The sequence below is a fragment of the Phlebotomus papatasi genome, chromosome 2 (genome assembly GCF_024763615.1).
Source record: "Phlebotomus papatasi isolate M1 chromosome 2, Ppap_2.1, whole genome shotgun sequence".
Taxonomy (NCBI): domain Eukaryota; kingdom Metazoa; phylum Arthropoda; class Insecta; order Diptera; family Psychodidae; genus Phlebotomus; species Phlebotomus papatasi.
The window spans coordinates 64,240,734-64,264,246 of NC_077223.1; the positions used below are offsets into that span (position 1 = coordinate 64,240,734).

A 23,513-nucleotide genomic window follows, 5' to 3' on the forward strand; every position below is an offset into this window, starting at 1 on the left:
AAATTACCCAATTGAGGCATTTTCTATCGAATGATGGATTTATGTTGACAATTATATTTTTATGATTTAGGCACACATCATTATTATTATTTTTTTCTATGTAATAGCATCACATGGCCGGAAATCAAATAAATTATTTATGTATAAACTGATATATACCCACTCATAAAAATTGTTGCGTTTACTGGTAATGCCAAAGTTTTTTTCCTCTCTTTTTGATGGCGTCAAACGAAAATTGATAGCATTTTCCACACCCTTGATACATGCATGGCCATAGAGAAAGTGCTGCGTGAAAATTTTTGCTGATTAAATTTATTTAATTGTCATGTCATCGTTTCATGTCATCAATTTTAATGAAAAATGAGTGGCAACATATCTGAGTGTGATATGAATTTGTTCCACATTCACACTGCAGGAACAGACCGATGCCTCTTCGTTATCTCAGTTGGAACACACCCCCTTAGTGACATCGCGATTCCCCGTTAGAACATTCTCAATCTGAAAAGAGGTAGTTTACACTGAGAGTTTCCTGGGCATCCTTTTCTTTGGCATACGGTAAATTTGTCTTTACCAGTTTATGTCCGAGACCTAAACACACGTATGACTTAAGCTAAGACACGGCTTACCGTAATTATAATTAAAAAAAATGATTTGAATAATTTCTCAACAGTTTCCCACTAACTGAGCCGTTTCCCGGCTTAGGGCAGAATCACATTGGCAGTAAAATACTCACCGTATTTCGTTCATTTACGCATTTTCATTGCAATTCTTACACAAATTTTTCATAACCGTATTACCTTATCTCATATTCGGTGGCAATAGGTGAAAATAATATAAGAAAATTAAAGAAATAAAGCGAAAATTCGATAAACGGTGAGCAAAAAAATTGTAGGAGAAGTTAATCGTAGTTTTTCTTGCTCACCGTTTATCGAATTTTCGTTTTATTTCTCCAATTTTCTTATATTATTTTCACCTAGTGCCACTGAGTATGAGATGAGGTAATACGGTAATGAGAAATTTGCGTAAGAATTGCAATGAAAATGCGTAAATTAACGAAATACAGTGAGGCTACGGCGAGCATTTAATTGTCAATGTGATTCTGCCCTTAAGCTGAGACGGAATAGTCAGAAACTGATGGAAATGTAATCTTATCAAAATTTTAATTGCAGTTATGATGAACCGTCTCTCGAGTTAAGTTGTAAATGTGTCTAGGGTATTATTCTTCTTGTTCGGATAGAGGCGACAATGCCGGTTTCTTCATACAGTACCCAAAGTTCATGGTTCATGTTCATCCTTGTTCGGAATTCCCGTGCATAGTTATATCATGAAGATATCCGTTGAGGAACTCGTCGTTCAAAGAACAGGAGCTTCCTTACTTCTATGTGGATCAACGGTGATACTTCCAAAAACCTTACGTAATGACTGGTTTGATGATCAAGATCCTTGATCTGTCTTGATCCGTAGATGTTTTTAGATATAATGTTGACGAGAGCGTTGCAAGTTTTCTTAACCTATCAAACTAAGTTACTTGATGTCATTGGCGGTCTAGAAATTTAACTCGTGCAGACTGATATTTTTCCGAAACCTTAATGGTACGTAGCTAACCTAGTAACCATGACTTTTGTCTTGATTTCGTTGATCTTGAATCCCATCCTCTCGTCTGATGTTATTCAACGTTATTCAATGAATGTCTTTTGCACCTTGAGATTGGAGCGCTCTATAGTACTAATGTTAATCGCGTAGACCAACTTGACTAAATAAGGATTTATAATAGCTGAATAGTTTCATTTTATTCAGATCTTCTCACGACTACTATAGGGCAAAGTTGAAAAAAATTCGAAGATAGAGCGTCATTCGCTAGTGTATACACTTAGGACCCAAGTATACTCAGACGGATCATCGAGAATATTTAGTCATAGATCACAGATTACAATGGAGCGGTTCCTCGCGGAACCGCTGCACCCAGGCCTCCTTTTGGGCCTATTATGCATATATCGTCGGTTCCGAAGAAGACTATTGTAAGTCCAAAATGTAAACTTTACAGGAAAGAGGTTTAAAGTTTGACAGCTAAAATTTATTTTCATTAATTTCACTGCAATTAGTATACTTTCAGCTTTTGAAACTATTTCATCATACTTACGCATTGAATATCTTCTAGTTAACACTACTTTTAAATTAATTATAGCAAAATTGTAGGCAAAAAACTCAATAATTGGACACGCTGATTTTAAGTTTTTTTCTTGTAACTATTGCAGGAATATCTTAATCAACATAAAATTTTGTGGGGATATAGATCTAAGGTTTCTGCATCCAATGATATCATCTTTTTATACTATTGTAAGTAGACTTACAATAGTCTTCTTCGGAACCGACGATATTTAGTCATACTCTGAGGTTATGTGTTTCTCGATTATAGATGTCCTTTACAGATTAAATAATCTCGAGAATCAGGCTGTGTCTTATTTAGACCAAAAAGCACTCGACTTTTCTCCTATCTCCCGGTCTTATAATACGTTGATTTGGAGATGATCATCTTCATTAACCTTATCAGCTTTTGTCAGCTTATCAAATCGAAATAGCATTTCAAAAGGCTAATCTGCCGACCATGTCATAGGCCTGTCTGAAGTCTACAAGCAGCTGATGTGTTGAGATATTGTGCTCCCAGTACTTTCATATTCACAGTATTTGACGAATATTAAAGAGCTGATCAATAGTTAATTACATATGCCGGAAACGTGCCTTGTAGTCTTTAATGGATCTTTCACAATATCGCTTCAGTCAATTCAATGTCAATGTTATCAGGCTCTTGCACATGTAGTATCCAGGAGCGCTGTTCTCCTGTAGTACATGTAGTACTGTGGTACTTACGATAGTGCGTCCTAGTCCACCGGCTTCTGCTCTGTTGTAAAAAATGATAGGGGAAAGCGCACTACTTTCGGACGATTTATGCTTCGCACAAAACTTTTTTTTTTCAAAGTGTTATAAATAAATTTGACCCATTATAATATTATATTTTAGTAGGTAGTTCAATGCCTCAAATTTTCAGAAAAGAGCTATGGGTGAAATCCACAAGAAACAAAGAGAAAAAAATAAATTGTCCGAAGGTAGTGTGCTTTCCCCTAGATAATCGAAAGGCAGAAAAGAATATGGCTGCAAACGGTTTGGATGACGACACTAATTCTTGGACAGATGTGTCCGAAGGAAATACGCTAAATGAAGTTAGGTGAGACAGCATGCATGTAAAGCTAGTGAAACACAGAGCAAATGACATTTTCAATAGCATCTACAGTTTAATCCGTAGAATCTGGGAAACGGAACTGACGCCAGATCATTCGAACATGGCGCTTAATTTACTAACTTACAAATAGGTGTTTTTGCTAAATTTCTATTCTTGACTAAACAAATTTTATAGAACACTGAGCATAATGGAGCTAAACTTCTAATTAAAATTCTGATAACCATAAAATTAGTTGAAATAACCAGAGCTACTACTTTCAGTATTCACAGTGCACCACCATCCCTATCATACTGAGCGAGCACCCAAATATATTAGTCTGAGTAACTGGCATGGGATCAACCATGACAGAATGCGTCCATTGTATTGTTTCACACTACCAAAAAACCATCGGGACTCCCACTTTGGATCCACTGGTAGATTAAATTAGGCAAAAAAGCTCTGTGTGCAGCAGGTTAATGAAATTAAAAGATTATAATCTGGATGTTGTGCACAAAAAGCTCCTTTTTCCCCTCTACATTTCATATTCCAAATATCACTCACCAAATTATATTTCTGTTGACGTGCAATTCTTCAGTGAAGGTGTCCATTTTAAATTAAATTTTCGTCTGGGCGACAACTTTAATTGGCATGATGGAGGGATTATCTCAAGTTACGGAACACTTTAATGAAATTCATACTACTATAGACAATCTTGAGATATATTGTCAAATGATGTGGTTCCATAAATTTCCACAAAATGGGAATTGCTGAAAATTTACAGTCTTGCATTTCAAATTAATATCACTCTCACGTAATTGCATTCTAAGTTCAAACAAGTATCTATCCGATCTATCCAAAGTTACATATCGTATAATAAAGGAAAATTTTTGTGTTTGACATGCAGAACATTTCATGACATTTGCAATTATTATTCATATCAAGCTATTTGTTTGTTTATTCACAGCATTATATAGTTCGAAAATTAGTTTGTTATCAGTTATATAGGTTTGAAGTTTGATTATTTAGGGGAGATGATACTAAATTCATCAAAAAAGAGGAAAAGTATTGGGCTGCATTAAAAAGGTTATTTTTTCGAATATTTATAAGGGAAACTAGACTTTCAACTACATAGAAAAAATATTTCTTAAGATTGCTTATAAATGTTTGTGAATTCCTATTAGGGGACTTACGAAATGATCGTAAATTGAATAACCCACTAAAATGTTTGTAAAAGTTTGTATTTTTTTACAAACATCTTTCGTAACTTGGTCACATGGCGAGTATTTTTTTTTACAAACATTTGCACATGAATATTCGTAAAAACAAAAAAGTCCTCGTAAAATTCTGTCATTTGTTCGTAAAGTTTCTGATAAACGGAAATGTACGAAAAAATGTTAATTAAAAAACAAAACAATACTCGTCAAGTGGTAACGGTATGCACAATGTTTGTGAATAAATTTGCAACCTGTTACGAACTTATACGATTTACGAACATTTCGTAATTCTCCAGTAGGAATTTATAAACATTTGCATTCGATTTTACGAAATATTTTTTTTTTCTGTATAATGCATTTTAAATCGACAAAGAAATGAGGATCTAAATTAAATTATGTCTGAATCCAGATTCCTTTCATAAGGACACGAGAACTAGCGTTCCCAATGTAAGCCTAGGTCAATGTGGTCTCACCTTTTCGTACTAAATTGAATGAGATTTACATGGAACACTTGAAGTTTAATTTTCTCAAACGATTAACAATTCCTGCATGAAAATTTCTAAAGTTAAAATATAGAAAAGTTTTTCAATAAAGCAAAACACTTAAGTAAAACAAACCCCATTAATTACTTTATTAATAATTTACGAGGATCATTCCGCACTACAAAGCTCAGTTTTGTTGACTTTCACATTTCTGTGCTTTTAAAGCTGTTCTGTTTATGTAAAGCACTTACCACTAATTTCCTCCACAAATTCTGTGGCAATTTGTGCAATGTGCAATTAGGATCTCTCTACTCTTCCCATGATTTTGCGTAAACGCAATTAAAATACTTCCGGTTAAGTGAAAATGGCATTAACACATTCTTCCCATTATTGTTAAAGCATCAAATCAATTTTTAAAAACTTATGCATTTTTTTCAATTTTATTTGTAATTTTAAATTAGAATTGTACGTCTAATCGATCGCTCAGAATAAAAAAGGAATAACTCGCAGTAGGCAAATTTTACAGGAGAGCGCTTTGAAGCTGAGATTTCACATGCAGAGTGTAGGATTTTTGAGATTTAAAATCTCCTTTACTTTGAAAATAATTATTTTTCAAGTAACTATAATATTTACAGGGAGGGTACAGAGTATGAAGATGTATTCAAAAAACGAATAAAACAAATTTTGTAAAAAATCGAGTTGTTCGACTTATCTGAGTCGCCAAAATATACAAAAAAAAATCAAAAAAGATCGTTTAGGATCATTTAAACCTCTAAGGACGAGAGGGTTAATGATCAAAGGTCCGAAAAAACGATTTTTCTGACTTTTTAGAGCATAACGATGCTTTAAATGCCTGTAGGAAAAATTTTGTTTTTGGGTCACCGGTGATCCAATCTTCCTAAAAGTGTTTAAATGGTACTGAAATGTTAAAATATGCTGAAGTTAATAAAGTTAACAAAGGTTTTTTTTTTTAATTTTAATATTGAAATCGAATATTAAAAAGAATGGAACATCAAAACCTTGATAATTCCATTTTTTTCGAATAAAAATGAATAAATTTGAGAAAAATGATTAAGTTTTAGGTCAATGTGATTGTAGCCTATAATTTATTGTTTTTATTAATCACTCCCTAAAAATTGGATATAATATTTTTTTTAATTACTGTGATAATTATATAATTATCTTGTTAAAGGGCTATGAGTATATGTATATTCGTTGGATAATGGCCTAAAACAAATAAAATATAAAACTAAAACAAGGCAATTTATGTGGTGAAATGCATTTTACGGATTTATAGGGGTAATTTAAATTTAATTCTCTTTTTTTCAATTCTGATGCCATTACCCGATCGTTTAAATTAATTCTATGATGGAAAATTTATTAAATTGTTTTTACAGTACACATTACACATATAGGGTATTGATTTTGCAAAAGTGATTTTTCGAAAGAGTGATAACAGTGACGTTAAATTAAATAATATATATATATGTTAATTTGGTCCTTTTGTTAACAACATTATAAAATTGTAAACGGATTTTTTTTGACTTTAAAAAATAGTGTTTAACAATTTAAATTCTTTTTACATGAGGACACTTATGAAGAGTCTAGAACAATTGTAGCAAAATTTTAGAATGAATTGAGTTCGTTTTGAGGGAAAAAGTGTGTTCTGAAATTGTAAAATCCCCTTTAATCCTTTCAATATTGATTCATTTTTATACGCAAAATTGAATCATGAGGGGGATTTTTGCACACGAAAATTGGGATTTTCTGCCACGTCGGTGAAAACCGTTTTTTAAAGTTCATTACATATTAAACTTGATGTATTTTATAATTGTTTATCAGAGCGAGATGTTGTTGATTAAAATAAAATCTCGTCAACGTCCCTTGAAAGTCTTATCCAATTATACTGGAAAATGATGTTACTGGTAAATATTTTTCTGCACCGAAATGACCTAAGGGAAATATAATATACCTATATGTAAATTTACATGACATGACGTCAAAGGAGAATAGTTAATGTATTTCCCAACAAAAAGCTTTTTCTGTTTGATAATGCACCATCCATTGTCTGTATTATGTGCGTTTAGCTGGGAGTTAATGTTTTTGAACAAATACAGAGAGCTTCGCTTTTAGGGTGTTTGCCAATTATTTATAGATCGTTGAATTATACAAGCAAGATTCTGCAGTGGTAGGGGATCTAAGTGATTATCGATTTGTTTCATCTTGTGACATTTGTATCTATCGTATGATAGATTTAAATTACAAAATTTAAATTACACCTCAAAATTTCAAATATTCCCTAGTAATTAGAAAGTCTCCTTTAGACGGTGGTTTACCCTAATCAGACACTGCAATTTTCTAATTAGATACATTGTGCAACAAAATGAAAACTTTTTCCGTGTGATTTCAAATAACCGGAATTTTCGGGTTCCTTGGTGTCTCCCGAGTATATATCCCGAAGAAAGTTATGGTCCATAACGTCTGGTTTCTGAGCTAGATTAAGATGAAAATCTTTAAGAAATTGGTTAGAAATATTTTGTGAAATTTGCTTTATATCAAAAATGGTACATCATAGGATATTGGTGTCCAAGGATGACTCAAGGATGTGTAGAGCAGGACTCAAGGAAAATATTCCAGGAACGAACCATATCCCTATCTCCTCATTTTGCTTGAAATGTTCGAGATTTTCCCATAAATCTCTAAATATTCTTCAAATCCATTAAAAGGATGCACAGGACGACTTGCATCGTTTACAAAAATATTCTCCTGAATATTATAGGATCAAAAAACTTATCGTTATCCAGAAATTATACATTTGAATTACGTATGAACAATAGACTTTTCTCACAAAATTCAATATATTATCTCATATTTTACCAATATAAAATTATAATAACTAATAGTTTACCTCTCTTAGTAATGAACTATCCCAAGGGGCATTTGATATCCAAATAATGTATGTCTCAAATGTAACCAACATATTTTCAACGTAATCGAGCTATTTCTTAAAAATATAATGTACGAACGCAATGGATGTAAATTATATGAAAATTATGTGCGTTGAATGCCAGTATAATAACTTGACTAAAAAATGTATAGAAAATATCAGTTATTTTCAATTAATACATATAATACATTTTGTTTGATAAATTCCAGTTAAAATATTGTTATTTTCCCTTAAAATTGCGACTAAACATTTTTCGATCAATAAACAAGTCATAATCTAATCTATTTTTGAGTGAAAATGCATAAAACTATGTCAAATATTTCTAAAGTATATTTATCTTACATATTCATGCCATTATGTTGACATAATGTCGTGAAATTGTATGAACATCATGTTCTGATATATTTTAGTTACATTTGTTCCATAAAAGACACAAGTTATATACAACTTGTCTTCTTTTTGTATGACGCTGCCAGATTGTCAAATTCTACTTTGTTTACTAAGCAGAAGTTCATCTGCGAGTGCAAATTTGTGAAAAAAGTGATGTCTCACATTAATTAGAGTCCCGAAATGCACCAGCGTGTGTAGAAAAATCGAGTATACAGATAAAAGGCATTAAATTTTACAAAGTAAGTACAAATGATGAAAAAGTAGTTAAATAACACTTTGTTTGTGAGAGCTAATATTTTCTTCCTTTAATTGCAGTGTACCGCAAGTACAAGCGTTAGGACAGCTTCCAGATCATTTGATATGAAATCATATTGCAGAATGAGTGCCCAGAATGCAGAAAAAGTTTATCAAAAGCATAATCTTTCAGTGTTTTGACATTTTTGCTGTGTAGTGATATTATTGTCGTAAGAAGTCTACAAAATGTAAATATAATATACGACATCTTATAAATATAATCACTAAAATATATAAATGTGTTTTATTTTCTGCTTTTCTTACTTATTCGCGTTACAATATCATGATTTTATTTTATCAGAACAAAAAGAAGATTATGGCGTGGAAAAATACAGAAAATTGGCGACGACAAACTCAAATTAATGGAAAAATGATACACAAAACATTGCAGTGCAATGATATTTGTCCAAATTATTGTTTGAAGGGCTGTATTCTATCAATACACGCAGTAAAAATTTAAAAACTATAAGTTTTTTAAATGATATAATGTAAAAAGCAATAAATTTATTCAATTTTGTTTTATTTAATTTCTCAGCTTTCCCTCAAGAATTTCAAGTCGGCAATGAAATTTTGCTCACTAATATTTTAGCCTCTAACGGAAAACAATTATTGCTTTAAACTTTCATACGCGATAAAAGTGCACGAGGCACAAAAAATGTGACTGAATCGTTCAGTATAAATATTTAGTTATTTGAGGAAAATATTTGAGGAAGTCTTAAAGAAAAATTGACAAGAAATGACAGTTCTTTAGTCGATAGTTGTAATATTGGTATGACAGAGTGATTATATTTCATTTAGTCATAAACAATACATTTTACCGTACACGATGACTTGATTAACTCTAAAGTAAAAAATTGTTATATTTTGGCTATAAAAATTCCCCATTCACCCGAATATGGGCCTTTTTTATACGGTTATATAGCAGAAATTTGTAAAGTCTTCGCCATCATTTTCGAATAGATATCAGACATCTCTACTTATTTATGGCGATAAATGCTTCTTGGGATCTGACACATTTCTGACATAGGGGAACCTAGGTTAGGTAGGTGGTCAAAAAACGTGTCCAAAATGAATAAATTCAATTATCTCGGCTACTAAGCAGTCAAGTAAGAACCTAGATTCCCCTATGTCAGAAATGTGTCAGATAGTTCATTACAAAGAAAGATAAACTATTAGTTATTATAATTTTATATTGGTAAATATGGAAATAATACTTTTTTTCAATTTTCCAATAAACATTTTTTTAGATACGACAGAATAGGATCAAGGGCAAATGAAGGACACGTTTTGATTCTTAGGAGCTTTAAAGAGTAAAGTACCGTAAGTGCGGGTAACTTATACACCCTCCTGTTCGTAAGCTATTCTTTAATTCTGTTTAAGAACGATTCTCACCGATCAGACATGGTAGATCGGGTCGGTAAAGACCGTCCTTAATTTCTAGAAGTAAAGAAAAGCTTACGAACAGAAGGGTGTCAAAGTTACCGGCACTTACGGTATCTATCATCAAAAATAAATTTCTGAAAAATGGTTCATCTGGCTACCATTGAATTGGGGTACCGTTAAAATTAGGTACTTTTCTTTTATTTTTAAATCGAACTGAGCCTGATAATAATGTAATTCAGCTTCATCATGGGTTCAATGAGATGAATTTTATCGCCGTACAGACCAATTCCGTTTAAAAATTGAAGAAAAATTCTCTATTTCAAAGGTATCCCAATTCTAAAGTGCCCCACTTCCCCCTATATCGTGATTGTGGCACACTTCAGTTCATGAAAATTTCCTTTTTAGCTGAGTGAAAGTTTCCTGCCTTCCCCTAAATTTAGAATCACTGAAGCAGTGAATTCAGATTTGGAAATTCTTCGGACCATTAGTAAATGATTTTGGTGAAGAATTCGTCAATTATACGGGCTTCAGACCTAAGGCTTAGCCTTAATTTCTCTAATTCCTTATCAGGTTTCTTAGAGAATTACATGATTTCTTAGGGAATTGTTGTTTATAATCAAATGTTAAGGGCAAAAGATCCATAAGATTTTGAAAAATCAATAAAATTGCTTGTTATTTAGATTTTTAAGCCTTTCGGAACTGGGGTAAACCTCCAGTCTGAAGCCGGCATTATGTTGTTTCATAGACTATTAAAATTTCCAAATTTCCAAATATTAAGGGAATATTAAATATTTAGGGAAATGTATGGATAGTTCGCACAGACTACAGAGTGAACTTTCAAACGATGTGAATTTTCTCTTTGTTTGCAAAGAGCTGACTTACCATTTCTCATCTCATCTTATGACCTTAATAATTATCTATCTTATGGCTAAGAAATGACGAACTAGCTCTTTGTAATCAAGGAGAAAATTTGCGTTGTTTGAAGGTTGACTCTGTGCGAACCATGCATACATTCCCCTAAATTATGATTTTAGATTGAATTCTATTTCTTCTGAGGGCTTTCATCTTATCGTTTTAGTGTAAATGGCGTATGGCTTTTCTGAAAATTCCACTCTGAAATTAATTTCATTTTCATCTATAAAAAATAACTTCGCAAATACGAGTATTATCAACTCTAGTGACATATATATATATATATAGGAGGAAGTGGGGCACTTTTGAATTGAGGCAGCTTTGAAATTGATCTTTTTTCCTATTTTTAAATGAAATTGGACCTTATTATGATATAATTTAGCTCAACAAACCAATTGCGAAGCTAAATTGCGTCATGATAAAGCTCAATTCCATTTAAAAATAGTAGAAAAAAGCCCAATTTCAAAGGTTCCCCAATTCAAAGGTGCCCCAATTCAAAGGTGCCCCACTTCCCCCTAATGCCATTTTTAGTGTGATTTGTGTGCTTGAATCCATTCAAAGTCCCCATAGTCGATGCTATTGGCTGGGTGTCTAAAAAAATCATCTTGTTGTGTATTGTATGTAGGTGCTGATGATGTGAATCATCCACCATCTCAAAGTCTGTCACAAGCCACTGAGGCGTCACCATGGGGTCGCCTGGTGGTTGGTGGCAATGACGACAATGATGTCTGCGGGCCCATGGGTCGGCAGCGGCTTTCCCTCAATGGTGCCCTGGCAACACCGCCAGCCAGACCGCTCGAGCTCGATGTCCTCGCGACGGCCGACCTGGCGAATCCCAACATTAATCCTTCGTCATTCCTGCTACCCGGTGGCCACTACATGGCCGGGCGAAACTCACTGAGTCGCCAGAGTCTCGTTGGTAAGACATTAGATTGAAAACAAACAAAAAAAATTGCAAGAAGTGTCGACTCATCCATCTATAAGTTGCATTCACACGCATTTAGCTGTTTCACTCTTCCATCTGTTTAGCCTATCCCGCTACATATAAAAAAAGTACCCTTAAAAAAATCTTGTATATAGCGCTAGCATTCCTCGAATCTGTTCTATGATCATGTGTCTTTTAGTGGATGAGATATCCAAGGAGTTTGTTTTTATTTCACTTTAATCACCCATTCCACCTCGCATCCAATCCATCGTAGAATTGTGATACTTTTTTTCTTCTACGCTTATTGTTTGCGTGCTGTGTCTGTTAGAACCAAGAGGAGCAATTGAGAGCACTTCCATGCGATAACACGAACTCTCTTGAAGCAATTTTGACGCGACATACCCCTAACGTAGAGCGAAAGTTTTCCTTTTTTTTTGTAGAAATAGCTGGTCAAGTAGAAAAATTCTCCAACTCCCGACCACCCTTACGACGACAGCAAAGTATATTGACAGCTAATTCCACCAGAGAGCATCCATTATTGTACCATCATTATCTATTGAATGTGTTCCTTTTGTGGAGAAAAATGTTTTATACACATTATTCTCCAACCCCTTTTTCATTGTCACGTAGAAGCATTTTCATAGCTGCAGAGGAGACACTTTTCCTCTGCAGGAGATGATCATTGCTAAAAATAACAATAGACGATGTACTGCTGAGGACTCACAATATTTCTTCCTCTATCACCATTCTCCACAAAAAAAATTGGGTGACAATTTCAAAACTTATATATAGCATGATTTATAGCATGCATCGTGAATCCCATTAAATTTACAGAAAAAGAGCAATAAATGACAGTCAATTTTACGTCATAACAACTTCGGATTGTTTCGGAAACATTTTTTGTTAAACCGAATCAATTCAAATTTAAATAAACTGCTTTATTAAACATCTCACTGTTATACTGAGATTGAAGTAGAGAAAATGGGAAAACCGTCATAAATTTCATCATTATCGCAATCAAATGTCACGATGAGAGTTAGAAATTTCTTCAGACATTGACACATACATATTTTTAGTGGTGAGACTATGGGGGCAAAAGGAATTGTGCTGTGTATGCGAAGAAAAGTTTCGAAATTGTCACCCTATCTTGGTGTAAGTTATTTGAATGATTTTATTTATGTCTCTGCTGGTGTCTTTTTTTCTCTTCCTTCCGGATCGCTTATCCACCATAAATCGAGGCAGATATTGTGAGCTCGAAGTTTGGCATGTCTAGACCACAACTAGGTCAGAGTATATCGCAGCAGGGTTTCTTCTCTACATCGCGAGATAGTTTATCAGCACCGTGTGTTGTCACCCGAACCCCGCATTCACATGTCTCGGCCACGGCGTCAGAGATGGACCTGTCTAGGAAGCAACGGAAGGAACGTGGTAGACTGAAACAGGCAGAGCAGCCACTATTGAGTTCGTGGAATCGAAGCGGGGCGCGATGCAGTAATGCCAACACGATAGGCACAATGTCCAGTAATCACCTCAACAACAGCGGCAATGGTTGTAACGGACCCGAGAGGTTAGTACATATAACTATGATCATTGATTGTTTAATGAGGTATAGTAAAGTCGTACAAGTTGGACAATGATACAAATTGGACAGGGTTTTTTTCTTGATAAAGTACTTCATTTTATTTGTATATTTTTAATGCTTTAGTTCTATAATTTGGTTTCCAGTCCTCAAGAAAAAATACCTGTCCAACTTGTACCGGCGAATTGTCCAACTTATAACACTATGTCCAACTTGTATCGCTTTACCCTACTAATTTTCGTGGGAATTATTTTGGGTGTATTGTGACAATTTTTGACTAATTTTGTTTCGAGGTTGGACTATCGAAATTTAGGTTTACAGTATGCCCTATATAAAGTGACAAAATTTCATTGAATATGAATGAAATCCTTCTGGAGTGCTCTTAAAGTCTCAAATTCAGAGGTCAAATTCTTGAAAATAACCAGTCACAACTGGTTACTAGTAACTGTCTATTTCATTTGTCGATTGCCTGATTAATCGGAAATTTAGCCATGACCAAAACTAATTATCTCGTACAATACTCTTTTTATATGAATCCAAAACACTTTTCCTTCTTTTAAGCTATAAGATAATGTTATTTTTATGAAATATATTAACCATTAACCAGTGAAAAACTTATCTGGTTACGCTCGTGAATTACCTCTCAGATTTGAAATAATATAAAACCGGTAACCATAGATGTGTTTGAAAAATGGCCTTTATGGCTAATGGCCTTTCCCGTGTAATAGGGTGGAGTAACCACTTATCGCCACATTTAGGAAAAAATGAAATTAACTGTATTATAACTTTTGACTCATTATCAGATAACTCAAATTTGACAAAAAGTTACTTAGATATTAGCTACAAATTCGTAAAAACAAAAGTACTACAATTTAACGCGGGCGTACCTAAAAAACTGATTTTCAATAACAGTACAAAAATAACCACTTTGTCGTCACTTTTATATGCATATGACATTATGCAAAGAATGCATTCAGCAAATCTTCTTCCTCGTGTTCACCTTATTATTACTCACATTAAATTATTTTTCTTCATTTTTATTTGAGAAATCAAATTATTAGACTATTGCGGAAAGTAAACATAGCAGATTTGACATATGAGCATCTATGATGTGAAGTTAGCGGCTTCTATTAAAAAACAATGGCGACAGGTGGTGAATCAATTTTAGAATATTACCACTTTCCGCCATGGCTCATTTTTACATAAAAATAATAAAAAATGAAACATTAACTAACTAAATACAAATGTTATGTATTCGCCGAATGTAATTAATTGTTAAATAGACAAATTATTTATTCAAAATCGTAAATTTTGTTCGATAAAAGTTTCATGACACTTAATATATTTGGTAAGAAATATTGGATGCGATGAACTTGCTTAAAATATTCCCGTAAAAAATGCTCAAAGATTTAAATTCAAAACAAAAAATTAGTGTTTTTCGACTCTATAAGGAACAGCAGTAGAGATACAAACAAATTTAAGGATAATTTATTTCATAAACAATGGAAAAATTGCGATTTCAATTTAAGTGGTGAAAAGTGGGGCACTGGCGTGAAGTGGTGATTCCGCCCTATGACCCACGTGCTTATGTACGGTCGCAAAACTTACAACGAATGAAAGGACTTTGCATTGTTTCCGTCCTGGAGGTTTGAATCAACGATAAGACGGCGAGAGCCGCATGGGGAAGTGGGACAAAAAAAATAAATAAATAAATGAATCGATCAATCAAATCTTTAAATATGAGGTCTTATAAATAAAAACACCGATTGTCTAATGGAAAACCAACCGTGGCAGGGACTGCTTTTGATGTATTCCAACTATTTTTGATTAATTTTGTTTCAAGGTTGTTGTATGAAATTATAGATTTTACAAGTACGCCCTACACAGTCGACCAAATTCCAATGAAATTTTAAATCCTGAATTTAAGCCCTGTATTGTACTATTTCTCAAAATTAGAAATAACATCAAATGCATAACTGTAGAGGGAGGTGGGGCTACATTGTTATACGACTTTTTCGCCTATTTCTAAATGAATCTGGTTCTTACAATTAGGGTGAGTGTGCCAAATTTCGGCATAGTTGCATATAAGCACCGAAATCCTAAGTTTGACATGCAATAATTTGAAGTCATACTGATATTTTTTGTTACTTCCTTTTCGGGAGGGTTGTGTGGAATCTTGAAAACTAGTTTATCATTTTTGTTTTCTTTAAATCACTTCCTAAAATATTGAAAAATTAATAAAAATATGGACATTGCTTTGGGTAGTATTCCGGAAACTTTGAGTGAAATTCCGGCCACCTTTTTTCTTGCCACCTTTTGTAACGCAACGTATAGAAAATTTCAAAACGTCAAACGGAACGAGTTTAATATTTAGTTTAATACGTTTATATGACTCACAAGCCTTGAGATCTTCCGTGTAATTGGTCCTGAAGACCTGAAGAGTAGCATCTCAAATTTACGCACAGATTCCCGTAGCAATTTGCCTTCCTGAACTCTTCCAATGTCTTTTCCACATCATCTTTTTCATAGACGCGATGGTTTTTTTTTCTCTGGACATTATAGAAATCAGAAATTGAAAAAAAACACAAAATGAATAAGAAATTTAGGAAAGCAAAAGATGTTGCCGGAATAAGCAACACTACCTCACCGGAGAGACGCTCACAAAGTATATACTTTTTTACGCGAAATACAGGATCCAGCTGGGAAATTTCACCCGAAATTTAAAGATTGATTCACTATTAACATAAACAGAAACAATCTTTAATGAAAACTAATCAATTTTCATGAAAAACACCGAAGGAAAACCTTTTGTGCTTCACCAAAAATCATAAGACTGCTAGAAATACAATCGATCTGTCACATTTTTTGTGAGACTCTTTCCACACTGAGTTTTTACAACGCAATATAAATTCAAATTATACCTAAAATTTAACGGTCTTTGTGTTAATACATCCTAAAATAAATAAATATTTAAAACCAAAATGAATTCATTGACTATTCGAAGATTACATACATAATTTTAATTAATTTATTTGCATGGCCGAAATTACACTCAAAGTGGCCGAAATTAGAAGCTGGTCGAAATTTGGCACACTTCCTCTATATTTTATTTAGATCCACAATTATATTATCCATCCAAATTACAATATGTAAAACCCAGTTTCTACTAGAAATATGCGAAAAATCGTATAGTAATGTAGCTCAAAGTAGCCCCACCTGCCACTAGTAATGGTTGTATTTGATATAGATTTAGAAGATTATCGTCCATAATTAATAACTCAGGTTGTATAATTCAAAACCAAACATGATGGGGACATTTTGTATACATTCCAAACCACTTTTTAATTATTTTAGTTTAAGGTTCGAATATAAAATTTTAAGGTTTACAGAGTAAGCCTTACATGCTGTCGAATATATTGCAAAAAGGTGAAATTTTATAAACTTGAGCTTTGAATTTGGCAATAGGTTTCAAATAGACTAATGGAATCGTACATTGAAGAAAATTATATCATTTGCACAAATAATCCTATTTATAAATTTTAATCAAGTTGTCAGGAGCATTAAGGTTCTTACATCTTCGAGTACTCTTCAGATTTCCATTTTGATTCAAAACCAGAATAGTATTAGGAAATTCCATGTGAGAGACTCCAACTTGAGCTTGTTCCAAAATCGTGATATGTGGAAAGCAATCAGGGAACAGGGTATGGTGTGTAAGGTGGGCCAGAAATGGGAAATGAGGTTTTCAGACTTGGAGGATTATGGGATGAAAATTTGTGAAATCAATATTGAGTTTCCTCCATTGTGCCTTCAATGCAAACAAGACATCCGCTATTGTACGCCATGTGTCAATGAGACAACTTAGATGTTTGCCAAAGAGGTGTACATCTTGATTAAGCTCCATCATTTTGGGGGGTGTTGGGATGCGGGGTAGACGTAAACCTCAAGCAAATTGCACAGTACACCATATATCCGGGGCATAGAATTCCACAAGTGTTGATAATTAATTGATGTTCCATTATTTGCCTGGGGGGGCAATGTGTCTTGCAGAGTGGCTCGGAGATCGGGATACTCATCATCAAGCGCATCTCGGGCTCGTCCTAGTGGCAAATGGACATTTGTTTTTGATCCAGCCGGGCGGCTATGCTACTACTGGTCCATGGTCGTATCCATGGCATTTCTATACAACTTCTGGGTCATCATCTATCGCTTCGCCTTTCAGGAGATCAATGTAGAATCCATTGTGGTATGGTTCTGCCTGGACTATTTTTCCGATTTTTTATACCTCGTCGATATCTTGTTCCACTTTCGCACGGGATACCTGGAGGATGGTGTCCTACAGACGGATTCGACAAAATTGCGACAGCACTACATGAACTCAACGACATTTTATATCGATTGCCTTTGTTTGTTGCCGTTAGATTTTTTATACTTATCCATCGGATTTAACTCGATTCTGCGATCATTCCGTCTTGTAAAGATCTATCGGTTCTGGGCATTTATGGATCGCACGGAGCGACATACAAACTACCCGAACCTATTTAGATCAACATCGCTCATACACTATCTCCTCGTGATATTCCACTGGAATGGATGCCTCTACCACATCATCTACAAGAACAATGGGTTCGGATCGAAAAATTGGGTATACCACGATTCGGAGTCTGCAGATGTTGTGAAGCAGTATCTTCAGAGTTACTATTGGTGTACACTGGCACTAACGACCATTGGCGACTTGCCAAGACCGCGTTCCAAAGCCGAGTACGTGTTTGTCATCGTTCAATTGCTCTTCGGATTGATGCTATTCGCCACGGTGCTGGGACATGTTGCCAATATCGTGACATCAGTAAGTGCAGCCAGGAAGGAGTTTCAGGGTAAGTACATATATCATAATTTTATCAAATTCCTCTTGCGCTCAGTGTTACCATTTCCCGTGTATCCCGTGTGGTCTCCTCATTTACAAATTACCCGAAACTGGGAAAAGACACCGGAAAAAATACAGTGAGAAACCCGAGGTATGGGAGGGTGAGGGGATGTGTGGGAACGTGGTAAAAATACTAATTTCGAAATTGGTCATTGTCAGAAAGGAGATGAAATAAAAACTTGTGGACAAGATGGAAAGCCTAACGAGTCGTCATTAGCAGTTGGCAAAAAGATGTTCACAAACGCCATATGGTACAACGGATACAATGCTATAAGGATAATGAATACACTGAAAAAAATATGGGTACCCTCCCGGGTAAAATGGTTATACCAGCAAAAGGTTCCCATACATTAGTGGGACATATTATTTTAAACGACAAGCAATTCACTTCAATAGACTAAATTTTGACTACAGCTGACAAAATCTAAAAAATTTCTACTTGTGAAACATATAACCCCAGCCAATAAAGTAATTTTGCTTTTCCTGGTATATTAAAATGACTCTGAACGCCAAAAAATGTAAATTTAGTTCTACCAGTAATATAGTTGTCTTGTCTAGGTAAACTATTTAACCTCATGGGTCTTTTATGCGTTTATGGTATAATGTTATACTTCCAGGGTAATGTGTTTGACTCAGAAAGGAAAATGTGTATGGTTCTCTCTTTCACACAAGACGAATAACAGTTGTCTCTTTCATTTTTTCACGGTCATCATGAGATGTGACATTAATGTGGCGTCAGTTTGAATTTGGCATGTGAATTGTGCGAAAAGAAAACCTTGTGAAAATGGATTTTCTGAATAAATTGCTCGGGAAATTGCAATTTTTAGAGCTTTATGACGTGTTTAAAGGTAAGTTAATATCCCATTTATACAATCTACTACTGAAAATTCAATAGAATCCATGTGAAACCGATTAAAAAAACTATTATTTTTTTGTTTTTCTTGTCATTTTAGAAGAAGAATACACTTCCCAGGAAAGTTTCCAGTGCATTACATACGACGGATTGAAAACAGTGATAAAGAAAAGCGGTCATAGAGATATATTCTGGGCAAAGTTACAGACATTGAAGAAGGTAAAAATGCTTTCCGGAAAGGGTCACATAACCTCAAAAACACCAAAACACTATGTTCTTGATTTTCTTGGCCTGCAAACCTGATGGCAGGGAATGCTTTATATTCGCAGCGTTTTGCTTGTTAGTGACAGCCAGTGTATACAGGAAACCAAGGGTGTAGCAAGGGTTTTTGTAAGAGGGGGCCAATTTCAAAATTATTTGAGAATATTTTGTGGAGCCAACTCGTAATTCTAGGGCAAAGAACCAAGTGTTTTCATGAAAAAAATCTAAAATATCCACTTTCAAGCAATTTTTATGAATTTCAACCACTTGAAAAATCAATAAAATCATTTACTGGGACGTTTTGGATAAATACCACTTGGGAACTGTTGTTTGGGGGAATTTTGTTCTTTGAAACATTACTTCAAACGGTTTTAAGGAAATTAGCGATGTCTTCCATTTTATTTTATTTTATTTTTTTGTAGGAGGACCCTGGCTTGGATCTCATTGGCGAGGACATTGAGAATGCCTCCACAGAAAGTCAAACTGCCACAGAATGCGTAAACCTATTTTTTTCTCAATCAGAAGGCGCACAATCGAATTTTCTGATTCCTGATGACTCTAATACATCTAATACTACAATGAAGCAACTTTTATCAACCACCGAAGGTCAGATGATAAAACGCATCTACGATAATGGAAAAGGAGAGCTTGAGGTGAAACAGAGAGTATCTATATCGGAGTTCTTCATCGCAAGAGAATTTGAGAATCCAGGTTGCCCAAAAACGTTCACAATTGACGTTAAACGTTTCATACAGATGCGAGAGGAAATTAATTGTGAGTTTCCAACTCTGGATAAAAAACTTTTTTTCGTTCCGTATGAGAAGGAGACCAAAACTTTTGCAAAAGGGCACCTGTACAAGGCGTTTAATAATTTTAAACGCAATATGGGGCTGACAAAGCCTAGAAAAAAGGGAACAGCTACTGATGTGTCCAGCGACCACGATGCAAGTGATGCCCACGATTTTGTAAAGAATCATTTTCAGCCGGAAGCTAATGTTAAGAAGTTCTGGACAGCCTCACGCGCGGAGAGATTGGAAGGTCTAGGAACTTGTCGTGAATACGTTACTGAATACCCTATTTTGAGCACAGTGAAAGGGTATGAATATTTCTTAGAAGATTTCGAAGAAGAGTTCCCGGAGCATCACAGTTTCATAGAGAATTGGATTGGAGCAAGATAAACAAGGAACTCACAGCGTATGGATTGTCAAAAAATGAACGTTACTTCAAAAATCTTCAAAAAGAGGTACACGAAGAGCTCATGGGACTTCATGTGTTGGGTTTCCATCTAGGTATGTTCTATAGTTCTTTTTATCAAAAACCTCAATGTAAATTAATGTTAGTTGTATTGTAGCCATGTCATCCTACACATCATGTGAAACGAATCCTGACGGAACCAAGAGAAAGCGCAATAAGTGCACAAAACAGGAAGTTTTGAATGCGCTCTTCATTTATACAAGGGTATGTATTATTAAAACATTTACGATATTAATTTATAAGATCATTTTGTTATATCGACGGCTCTATTCCATACTATGCTAAGTCGACTTAGCCTTTTATTAATCTGAGAAATATGTTGTTCCTGGGACTGAGATCTACAACTGGTGAAAATTTGTTGGTCATCCGACGCCGACGTCCGGTTAACGAGATATTCCATTTTTCCAAAAAAAAATTACACAAACAGCATAGGAAATCGCCAACTACAAATGGCTCCTGAAATGTTGTCATTTTGAGATAGCATAGTATAGAATGGAAGCGTCGATATACTTTTGGGCATAATTTGTTCAATTCTGAGATAATTCTGTAAGTTGTATAATGATGATCATATAATTGTCCTATTGAAGATTATTATTTTCAGACATTTAAACTCCTTATATTTTTTTACTGGACTTCATATTCTTAGGAATTTATTTTTGTGCTTATCTTTTAATGTCTAATTTTTCCTAGCTAATATCTCTTATAATCTTAGCTTATTTTTTTCCTTTTTCACTTTAGGACAATCGCCTTCTTTTGGAGGAAGTAGCCAAATATTTCTCGAAACGAGATAAAGCACCGATTTTGGCATTCGTTGGTAAGAGTAAGTTGAACCTCTCAGAATTCTACGTTGCAGTCGACAAGGACGTTTTGTACTCGTTTGAAAACGTGAACCAGACATTAGATGCCTACATGAAAATATGCATAATTTGCAAGAAGACGTATCCAGTAGTTACTGCGCCTGTATGGACCTATATTCAAAAGTATGTGTTTCAGATTGATGATTCTTCTGACAAGTTTTTGTCTGTTTTTGATCTTCACAACAAGATAACCGTTTTCATTGAACACGAAAACAGTGATGATGAATAAAATCAAATGTTGTTTTTGTCAGAAGGATCTCTGCTGGGTAGGATGGAAGAAACACATAAATATCATACACAAACATGAAAAGATACTCAAATGCACCTATTGTGACCCTTTTAGAACGTTTTCGCGTTCAAATAAAAAATCTTTTATTTCTCACATGGCGAAACACTCCTTAACACTAGAAAAGAATACCATTGAAGAAAACGCTGTGATTCAGAGAGAAATGAGACAAGAGTTGTCATTGATTGACCCACATGATGTACAAAATAATCAAAAAGAAAATCATCCAATCACAGAAACATACGAATACCTTATTGAGCAATTCAAAGAAGACATTTCACAAGAAAATATCAGTTTTTCAAAAAAATTACACAGCAAAACAACTGTTTCTGAAAAATCAATACAAGAATTTGTTAACATTTTTATAGAATATTTAGAAGTGAATATATTTACAAAAGGAAGAGCTATTGTCCAAAAATTTCCTCACGCAGCTTCAATTGTTTTTGATATTATGCAAAATTCTTTGAATGATATTAGAACAACATATAAAAGAAAACAAATTTTAAAACAGAGTGAAATATCCATTCCCTATCAGTCCATACCAATTTCTTCTGAATTGAAAATTAAGAAATGCAAAAAAAGTCAGACATTGCAACTAGTTGAAAAAACATCTGTTTACTTTTCAGTTCGAGAAATTTTTGAAAAAACTTTAAATATGTCTTCCTTACGTATGATATATTGGAATATGTTGCAAATTTAAAATTTGATAAGTTCATGACAAATATCATGCAAACTGAATATTGGGCAAATGTAATTCAAAATTATTGTGAGACAGATATTGTACTCCCTCTATATCTTTATTTTGATGAATTTAATGTGAATAATCAATACGGATCTAGATCGAAAAAACAAAAATTAGGTGCTCTTTACTGCTCTCTAGCATGTCTTCCGAAGCAATATTTATCAAAACTTGATCATATTCATCTGCTAATGTTATTTAATTCTTTAGACATGAAAAGGCATCAAGACAAATTGTTTATTAACGTAATAGATGAATTAAAAACACTTCAAAATTCCCCATTGATTATTCAAGGCCAAAAAATTTTTATAATAGTCGTAGGTATACTTGGTGACAATAAGGGCTTAAACCAAATACTTGGTTTTGTTGATAACTTTTCTAAGGCAAATTTCTACTGCAGAATCTGCAAAGTTCCAAATCAAGATGCAAAGAACATGATATACGAACATGAAGCCCTACTCCGAAACAAACAGAATTATGAATATGACAATTTATTGAAAAACCAAAAACTTACAGGTATTAAAAAAGAATGCATCTTTAATCATTTAAATTTCTTTCACGCAGTAGAAAATTACGTTGTCGATCTTTTTCACGATTTCTTTGAAGGAGTAGTAGGAACGGAAATAGCCCTTGTATTAGAACATTTCATATATAATAAGAAATATTTCACATTAAATATATTAAACTCACGCCTTTCTTCTTTCGATTTTGGAAAATATGACAGAGTCAATAAACCGCAACCAATTTCTAGAGAGAATCTTAAAACAGAGCGTAAATTGCACTATTCCGGATCAGAAATGATGTGGATCTGTAAAGCATTACCGATAATTATAGCAGAATTTATTCCAGAAGATGATGTCAATTACTCTTGTCTTTTTCAACTGATTCGTATTGTTGAAATTTCATTAAAAAGAACCGTATCAGAAACCTTAATTGAAGATTTGACAAATTTAATTGCTGAACATCACCGGAACTTTATAAATTTATACGCGCCCCTCA

General features: G+C 34.0%; 1 protein-coding gene across 1 annotated transcript in view; it reads left to right on the top strand.

Moving 5' to 3' along the window:
* Positions 1-23,513, top strand: part of LOC129802361 (cyclic nucleotide-gated cation channel subunit A) — a 224,183-nt gene that overhangs the window by 140,212 nt on the left and 60,458 nt on the right. The window contains exons 3-5 of the mRNA XM_055848112.1: positions 11,465-11,758; positions 13,007-13,331; positions 17,391-18,214. Coding sequence (XP_055704087.1) covers positions 11,465-11,758; positions 13,007-13,331; positions 17,391-18,214 — 1,443 coding nt within the window. The remainder of the gene's footprint in view (positions 1-11,464; positions 11,759-13,006; positions 13,332-17,390; positions 18,215-23,513) is intronic.